The sequence below is a fragment of the Perognathus longimembris genome, chromosome 19, assembly GCF_023159225.1.
Source record: "Perognathus longimembris pacificus isolate PPM17 chromosome 19, ASM2315922v1, whole genome shotgun sequence".
Lineage (NCBI taxonomy): Eukaryota > Metazoa > Chordata > Mammalia > Rodentia > Heteromyidae > Perognathus > Perognathus longimembris.
The window spans coordinates 36755713-36765706 of NC_063179.1; the positions used below are offsets into that span (position 1 = coordinate 36755713).

Below are 9994 nucleotides of genomic sequence, written 5' to 3' on the forward strand. Positions count from 1 at the left end.
AACCACAAAAGTATAGCAACTTGTTCAGCCAGGTAAACTCCTTATTGCAGACTCAGTGCCTACCATTGTTTAATCAAGACCGGTCACCTAGGCACCTTCTCCCCTCCCATTTCAAACAATTCCAGACTCCCAGGAGAAAAATCGGGTGTTCCTGCATGAACAATGTCATTTGCACAAAAGTCCAAGCACAATGAAGGGCACTGATCAGTTAGTAAACTGCTGAAGGGCCCTCAAAGGCCCTAGTACCCAGCTACCAGCCAACTCCTAACTTTGTAGCATGACTCTTTTTTATTGGGAAGGTGTTGTATAGAAGGTTACAGTTACATAAGCAAGGAAAGGAGTACATTTCTTTTCAAACAGTGTTACCCTAACCCCACCTTGTTTTCTCCTGCTTTCCCTTCCTCCACTCTGACTCCCCCCTCATTGTAAAGTTCATTTCCAACATATTGTCTAGTGAGTTTCACCGTTACATTGGTTCGAGTTTGTCCCACCATTTCTGTGATTTCCCCTTCCCTTCCCCAAATCAGATAAACGTATATACAAAACAAAGGGTACCAAAATCAGAAACAGTGACCACAAGGAATAAACCAGAGGGAAAAAAAAGAACAAAGGGGGGGGGGGGAATTGCAAACAGTACATTAAATTCTTTTAAAATTTCTTGTTTTAATACTTGGAGTTTATTTCAATTAGCATCATTTTATATGGTCATATATGTACATAGCTATTGAGCTATTATGATCCTCTGATAGGACTATCCTGGGCACATACTAATCATTACAAATGAGGGAAACCATGGAGCCTATGTTTCTTTGGGTCTGGCTCATTTCATTTAATATGATTTTTGTGACATCGCTTCATTCATATAGAAATGAAAAGAATTGGTAAACACGATTTTGTAAAGGTAGCAGTCTCAGGCCTACTATGTTAACTCTCATCGCACAGATACAAAAACTCCATTTTTACCTGGAGGCCATTCACAGCTAGAGGGGAAAAAATGCCTATCTAAAACAGGGCATGTATACAGTGGATGCTAAAGTGATGTTTCCCACGTGTTTCAGGGCCAGGTGAATTGTCTGGTCAACCACCCAAGGGAGGCACTGCTCTCTCTACCTTGAAGATTGCCCAGCACCATCTAAGCCAGAGAATCAGAGAGCCAGTCTCTATAGCAAGGGAGAGAAAAAAAAACACAGGGAGTTCCTCCACACATCTCTTCCTTCCTAGCCTTTGGTACTTTCATTCTAAGAAACAGGGAGAAAGTCATCTTCTACAAATGGTGGAAGCTGAAAAGGAATAACCAGAAAGAGAAATTGCCAGCGCTTTCTAAATGAGGGAAGAGGGGTGGAAAGAAATAGAATGGGTCAGCATCCTCCTGACCCAAAGGAGTAGTAAGAAACAAAGTACAATAGAGCACCCTGATTTTAAATTTTCCTTCCCGGTGATTTCACTGGCATGATACAACTCCCGACTGAGCTCATAAGAATAGCTGTAATTCCTAACGTACCTGAAATGACCACTTATGCAGAACTATCATAGTCTCATCATCAAGAGTTTTTTGTTGACCAGTTGGTTGCATAGAAAGTATTGTTAAAGAATAATTTTGATTCTGAGAGATAGTATAAATTGATTATTAATAACTACCCATCTTGGTTCTTTCTTCCTAAAACCCAGAATTAAACAATAAGACATAAGCCACTGTTGATGACAGATAATCTGCTACCTAAAATGACAGTAAACAGACCAGGCACAAGACTATGAGGACAAATTGAAATTAATTTACCAAAATAACTCAATAATAACATACTGATTTGATCTTGCTAGAAGCCATACTAACATCTTTACTAACCCTTAACAAAACTTCTAAGTGAGCTGTCGCTATCTCCTTTATTCAAAAGCCTTAGTAACAATCGAAGCAAACAAGAATTCACCCGAAAGTAACAAAAAGGAACAACATGAACAAAACTTCAACCTTTTGGACATCAATTCTATGTATGGATGATATCTGTGAATGGCGAGAATACATTCTGAATGTGCTCCATTGCAGTTTTCTTGCGACTTCTTTTCCCCAAGAAGTAATACTAGCAAGAAGACTTCTGAAAGGACACGGGCTCTTCCTTGGGGAAGTTGATGTGTTTCTGAACATATTCAGCCTTCCTTAAAACTGATGCAATTTGAACAGAATTGTTTCCTAAGCATTTCTTGTCACAACTCTCTGCAATGCTGTGAATAAAAGAATGAAAGAAGACACAACCTACTTTTCCTGGGACGCTCATGAAGAAAATGGAAGAGACACAGGTAACAGCAATTGCAAATATATAGGTAAATATTTGTGAACAGCAGAGAGAAGCATAAATTCTGGAAGCCAAACAACCTAGATTTAAATCCCAGCTCCCTTAGTTTCTGCTTTGAGAAAAACACACAGAAAAACCTTTGCTCATAAACATAACCCTCTCCTTGCCTCAGTTTCCCCTTCCACAATCTGGATTAATAGTCCCCAGATCATGAGGTTGTTTTAAGAGTTAGTGAGATCATGAACAGAAATGCTTAGCATGTAAAACGATTTCAAGCCATGTCCGATGTTATTATTAACATAAACTACCATTTTTGTGTTCACTGCTTTTACTTCTATGCAGACCACATGCTACTCTCGTTATATTTTGCCCCATACCTTAAAGACACAGAGACGTCCAGGCTTCATGAGACGGTCCAGTCCAGATGGAGTCATTCATCTCCAGCTGGGAGGCGAGGAGATTCTCAGTCTGTCAAATGTCAGCAGAGGATTTCAGATGGAGGAGAACTGCAGAGAGAAGTCAGCCTGGCCTGGATAAAGCAGATAAGTAAGTTTGCGCTTAATGGCTTCCTGAGCTGAGAATTGCCACAAGCTCCAGGTCATATGATGAGCTGGAAAGTGCCTTAGAAATACTTAAGTTACCAAAAAGAAAAAAAAAAATGCAGCTTTGGAGTAGTCACAAGAATCTTAAGCCTTCTTCTAATGCTATATGAAATTTTGAAATAAATTTAGTAGCAAGAAGAGGGGAAAAAAAAGTTGGATGCAATGGTAACTTTGCAAACGATTTTATTTAGATCTTGAAAGATACATATTTCTTGCCTCTGATCATGTGGTAACAATGTGAGCACTGAATCTGCTTGCTCACCACCAGCTTTTCATTCCTTAGGGGTGTGGAAACAGAGCCCCATGCAGGTTATTCTCAATGTCAGGCTTATCTGAAGCTTAATGTCCAAGTTTCCCAAGACCCGTTCATGACTCTGACCCACTTCCATGCAGGACTAGGACCCTCCTTATGTCACATCCCTAATTTTCCAGACAGGGATAATGAGATTTAAATGCTTTCCCTTAATCATGCATCTAATTGGCAAAGGAAGGAAAGAGGAATCCTCTGACAGAAGTTACAGAGGGGGGAGGAAAGGTTTGAAATAAATTACTGGGGGGAAATCAAATGTTGTGGGCAGCTCCTCAGATTTCAGAAAGGGATAGAAGGAAAATGATTCTTTAGGAAAAGTATTCTTGCTGTTTCCTATAGCATGCAATAAATTACCCATGTCTAGATACTATGTTGGAAATGAACTATACAACTTGGGGGGCGGGGAATGGGGAGGGGAAAAACTGGGAGAGGATGAGGGAGGGGTGTCACTGTTCAAAAGGAAATGTACTCATTACCGGACTCAGGTAACTGTAACCCCTTTCTATATCACTTTTACAGTAAAATTATTTTTTTTAATTAGCCATGTCAGATTCTTTGGCTCTGTACCTTTTGCTACCAGAACCTAAAGGGAAATAACAATATATTTAAAGGTAAAATCCAATTTTTTTCAATTGGTGAAATTCTCCACTTATAATCAGAGCTGAACTCATTTTAGGAATGATTTTGAAATAAGGTGTATCTATGTATTATCTTCGGGTGTTTTTTTCTGAGTGGTAATAACAAATCTGAAAGCTGTATGGCTTTTTTTCAAAAAAGTTCTATTTTCTTTATGGAAAAAAAATTACAGATTGAGCACTCATGACCTTAAAGGCTTGGGGATGTTTTCCGAGTCAGAAGTGAAGTTTTATTCTGCTTTCCCCAGGGCTGCACGCTCGCGGTGGAAGCTGAGGACACTCTGAGCGCTCCCCAGATCAGGATTCAATTCTGAGAAGTGGGGAAGGCATCCTCGCAGGTAGAATCTCCTTCCCCGCGAGACCATGGCAGATTGGTGCAGGACGTTACCACCGCTGCGGGACTGTGGTCATGGTGGGTTCCCAGCAGAGGTGTGACAATGACCTGGCCTTCCATACTCAGCCACCCTTAGATGCCAGTCTCTCCCAAAGGGTTATTGGTTCTACTTAGCCATTTCCCCTGTTCTGTGTCAGAGGCTTTGCCCAAGAGAGGACTCCTAGGGCAACTTACACACATCCGTGTTTGAGCTATCTTCTGAAACCCAGGCTACACACACTCGTGATCTTGCACATGCTAACAATGAACTTCAGTGTTCCTTCAGAAGAAAGAGGACAGCACTTTGCTGTTGAGAATTTGAGAGACGGGCTGGGTGGGAAAAAGGGACCCGTTGGCATTTTTCTACACAAAGAAAGGGGTTGTAAAGTAGAATTCTTACTTGAAGAGGGGTCTGGAGGCTGCTGTATTAGCTTTTATTTTTAACTATACGTACTTATTTATTTAAGGTGTACAAAATATTTTATATACTTAGTAAAATTACCACTAAAGACAAGTAAATTAACATATCTCATATATTTGCCTTTGTGTGTGTGTATTGCACAGGTGTGAATGTGTTTGCAAATATGTGTGCATATGCACTTACACATATACACATGTATGCATTCATATCCTTCTGTATATATTCATACACTGGCATGCATAATATATATATATGTGTATAGGTGTTCGTGTATGCCTGTGTGTCCATATGTGTATGCATATGTATGTGTACATTTGTGTGGTAAGAACACACAAAATCTGTTCTTAACAAGTTTCCAGTATAACAGTTTGTTATAATTCTAGTATACTTGCCTAGTATTTAGGATGGCATCTCTAGATTTGATGTAATGAAAAGTTGAAAGGGCGTGTCCATTCTATAAGAAAATACCCGGTACTGGCTTCACAGCTAATGCCTTTCAGTATGGTCTGATTGAAGGATGCACAGCCTACTACTTCCTTACACATTTCCATTCTGACCATTATGCTGGGCTGTTTAAAAGCTTCACTTATCCAATCTATTGTCGTGAGGTAACTGGCAATTTGTTAAAGAACAAGCTTCCCATGCAAGAACAATCTATCCATCCACTGCCAATGGATACCGAATGTAGCATCAAAGTTGTTTTGCTTGATGCGAACCACTGTCCAGGTGCGGTCATGATCCTTCCTTGCCTTCCTAAGGGTGCTGTTGTGTTGCACACTGGAGACTTCAGAGCGGATCCCAGTATGGAGCGCTCTCTCCTTGCTGCCCACCGAGTACACACGCTGTACCTAGACACCACAGATTGCAGCCCAGAATACACCTTTCCATCTCAGCAGGAAGTTATCCAGTTTGCCATCAACAGTGCCTTTGAGGCTGTAACTGTAAACCCATGTGTTCTTGTTGTCTGTGGCACGTACTGCATCAGAAAAGAGAAAGTTTTCCTACCCATTGCTGACTTTTTAGGCTCAAAAGTGGGCATGTCCCAAGAGAAGTACAGAACACTGAAGTCACTCAACATACCAGAAATTAATTCTGTCATCACTACAGACATGTGCACCTCTTCTGTCCACCTTCTCCCATTGATGCAAATTAATATTAAGGGTTTACAAAGAAATGTGGTGGGAAATATGATCAGATTCTGGCTTTTCGACCTATAGGATGGGCACACTCCAAGAAACTAACTAGAATGGCAGATGTTATTCCCCAGACCAAAGGAAACATTTCAATAGATGGAATTCCCTATAGTGAACACAGCAGCTATCTAGAAATGCAGCGTTTTGCCCAGTGGCTGAGGCCCCAGAAAATCATCCCCACTGTGCATGTGGGCACATGGAGACCCCGAGCACAATGGAAAAATGTTTTACAGAGTGGAAATTAGAAGCTGGTTACTGACAACCGAGGACACCGGAGTGGTTAGGTGCTACTGCTGTCACTGACACAGAACATGCTTTATGTGAAAACCTCAGGAAGAGCACTCATCCGCTCCTGCTCATTTGTGTTTGAGTCACCTGTTCCTCAAAACCACTGAGATTAAGACTCCCCAGGAGCCCTCGTTTCCCATCCTTCTCCCCGTGGAGACAGTTATTGTGCATTAGACCTTAATTTGGGGAAACAAAGGCAGGTTTGTGGACCAAAAAGAATTAGGATAATAAGTAGCCTAGATGGGCAGTATTATATGTATGTAATTATGTATCTTTTTTCTTATTTATTGTCAAAGTGATGTACAGAGAAGTTACAGTTTCATATGTTAGGCATTGGGTACATTTCTTATACTGTTTGTTACCTCCTCCCTCATTCCCCCCTCCCCTTTTTCCTCTCCCCCCAAGAGTTGTCCAGTTGGTTTACACCAAACAGTATTGCACGTATTGCTTTTGTAGTCGTTTGTCTTTTTATCCTGTGTCTCTCGATTTTGGTATTCCCTTTCAGTTTCCTAGTTCTGATACCAGTATATACAATTTCCAATGTACTCAGATAAGATACAGTGATAGTGCGGGTACAACCACAGGAAGGGGATACAAGAGGATCATCAATAATAGAAGCTACGGCCTCACATCACAAGTTGAAAGTAATTACAACAGTGATATATCACTAGTTTCCATAACATGGAGTTGATTTCACTTAGCATCATCTTTTTTTTTTTTTTTGGCCAGTCCTGGGCCTTGGACTCAGGGCCTGAGCACTGTCCCTGGCTTCTTCCCACTCAAGGCTAGCACTCCGCCACTTGAGCCACAGCGCCGCTTCTGGCCGTTTTCTGTATATGTGGTGCTGGGGAATCGAACCTAGGGCCTCGTGTATCCGAGGCAGGCACTCTTGCCACTAGGCTATATCCCCAGCCCCACTTAGCATCACCTTATGTGATCATAAGGGCATAGCTATTGGACTCTTGTGATCCTCTGCTGTGACTAGCCTAAACCTGTGCTAATTATTCCCTATGAGGGAGACCATAGAGTCCATGTTTCTTTGGGTCTGGCTCACTTCACTTAGTATAATTTTTTCCAAGTATGTAAGTAATTATGCATCTTTAAAATTATAAAAATGAATACAAAACTTGTACAAAAAAAAAAGCTGACACTCTTAGATCTCCATCATCCCATTTCTCCCAACTTCTCCCACCCCAAGTGGCCAGCTTCCTACATTCTGTTTGTAGCTATATATTTAAGTTTGGGATTTTTGGTGTGTGTGTGTGTGTGTGTGTGTGTGTGTGTGTGTGTGTGTGTGTGTGTGTGTGTGTGTGTCCTTTAGGTTCCACATGTAAATGCGATTGTGCTTTTTTTTTTTTTTAATCAGCATTCCCTAATGATTAGTGATGTGGAACACGTTTTCATACATCTGCTGAAAGGGAATTTTCTTACAGCTGTGTTTGCTAGCATATTCTTTTTACACAGATTGAATGTCTATTGGGTTGCTCCTTAGATCCTTGGCTTTAGCTAAGCAGCTAATGAAACAGAAGAAGGATAAGTACCCACATCCAGGCCACTTCTGATATCCCTTCTGGAGACTTGAATAAAGAGATGAAAGGCCAGAAGGACCAAAAAAGGAAACAATGTATGTAAGTCCATGAATCTCTGAAGTCTTCTTAAGGTATTTTGACCCTGGGAACTTTCAAACACAGGAAGTTGTCATTACTTGTAATTCATGTGCTTGGTATGAACCAAGCAAACCATTCCATGCCCATCCTCAGTGTTTGTTTATCTAATTTACTCTTGCCTTCTGTAGAGTTCTCAGTGGGGAGAATGCTTTTTTGAAATGATTGTACCACAAATGGTACAAAATTCAAAAGTTTACAAGAGGGCTGGGAATATGGCTAGTGGCAAGAGTGCTTGCCTTGTATACATGAAGCCCTAGGTTCGATTCCTCAGCACCACATACATAGAAAAGGCCAGAAGTGGTGCTGTGGCTCAAGTTGGCAGAGTGCTAACCTTGAGCAAAAAAAAGCCAGGGACAGTGCTCAGGCCCTGAGTTCAAGCCCCAGGACTGACCAAAAAAACCAAAAACAAAACAAAAGTTTACAAGATACTATGGTGATATCTAATTCTAGCTTCCAGCCATCCAACAGCAGTTATAGTTGCTTGAGCAAAGTGCTTCCAAAGTACTACTTCCAAAGTAGTTTTGTGATTATCCAAGTAAAGATGTGCAAGTATCATATGTAAAATTTGCCATATAAGACCAGCTTTAACTGTACCTCAGTTTGACAATAAAAATTTAACAAAAAAAAAAGACCAGCTTTAAATCATTTTGATTGTGATGAACTGTCTCTCTGTTCCATTGGTCTATGCACCTCTGCTCCATCACTCTAACAGTCTAACCCAGTCCTAGGTGCTGACCAGAAAGTTCACCTTCACAGCACTAGTCTGATCCAAGATTATGCCTGACTCTGTTAGATCCTTTTTACTTTTCGTAAACTTTAGAATCTCTGAGCATGTGGTTCTTCCTTGTGTTATGTTCTGGCAATAACTGCATATAAATTGCATAATTTGTATATAGGCTATTGATTTTTTAATCTAGCTACACTATACAACTATCTTGCTTACTAATATCTTACAGTAATCTTTTAAGTTAATTTCCCTGAGCCTTCTAGGCACAACTGTATTATTGCCAAAATGATTGTTTTATATTTCCCTTTCCTATTTACAGCTAATTTTTTTCTCTTATCTAAAGCGTTGGTCAGGATCTCTAGACCAAGGGTAAGCAATGGGATCATAATGCACTTTTCCTAATTTAAATGGATGACATGATTGTTTTCCCAATAAGCATGACAGGACTTGTCACATACATATATTTTATTATGACATTCTATATTTAGTTCTAGCTTACACGACTTTTTGGTCCATAATTAGTAAAGAACTTTCCTTTCATAGCAAATACTTTTGCACCCATGGTGTGAACATGTGGTTTGACTGTTTTGATGCACAAGTATGGTAGAATCTCTTAGTCAATATTCTTTTTTACATTGAACTATCTTTCCATTTTTGACATTACCCTCACTTGATGTTGTGCAATTATTCTCTTAGTGTAAACCTGGAATTATTATGTATTTATTCATTCATTGTGCTGGTACTGGGGCTTGAACTCAGGGCTTCATGCTCTTGCTCCATTTTTCTACTCAAGATTAGCACTCTCCCAATTGACTCACACTTCTACTTTCTGGAATTGTTTTTAATATTGCACTGAAGACATTTGCATTGATAGTTCTGTTGGTCTATGTTTTCTTTATTTCTGTTATTTTTTTCATTGCTCTGTCAGATTATGGCACCAATTTAATCTCTACTTCATTAAAATAAATTAGAATATTTTCTTCTTTTCTAGAAATTTGAAATCACTAGAGTAAGGGATTCATTAAGGTCTTGAAGCTCACTTGTGAAAACAGCTCGACTGGGTAGTCGGGAAGAGAAGTGACCCTTAGAAATGGTCCTTGGTTTTCCTTTTACAATTGATGTCTTTTGATTTACCAATTCTCCTTGTTCCACCTCAAAACTATATTTTCTGGAAGTTACATATCTAATAAAGATTTGTATATGGTTGAACAAGTAAGCTTCCTGCAATCTCCTTTCCTTTTCTCTCCCTGTGACTATTTCTCCATACTTTTTTTATCTCTTCCTCTCCGTTTTAAAAATAAATATGTTGGGCTGGGGATATAGCCTAGTGGCAAGAGTGCCTGCCTCGGATACACAAGGCCCTAGGTTCGATTCCCCAGCACCACATATACAGAAAACGGCCAGAAGTGGCGCTGTGGCTCAAGTGGCAGAGTGCTAGCCTTGAGCGGGAAGAAGCCAGGGACAGTGCTCAGGCCCTGAGTCCAAGGCCC

At 40.2% G+C, this 9994-nt stretch overlaps 1 protein-coding gene across 1 annotated transcript; it reads left to right on the forward strand.

Annotated features, from left to right (window-relative positions):
* Nucleotides 1-2231: 2231 nt before the first annotated feature.
* Nucleotides 2232-6193, forward strand: LOC125367587 (DNA cross-link repair 1A protein-like). The gene is given in 5 exon segments (XM_048368259.1): nucleotides 2232-2292; nucleotides 2631-2834; nucleotides 5065-5793; nucleotides 5796-6029; nucleotides 6032-6193. Coding segments are annotated over 5 exon segments (1278 nt in total). The 3' UTR covers nucleotides 6082-6193.
* The last annotated feature ends 3801 nt before the right edge of the window (nucleotides 6194-9994 follow it).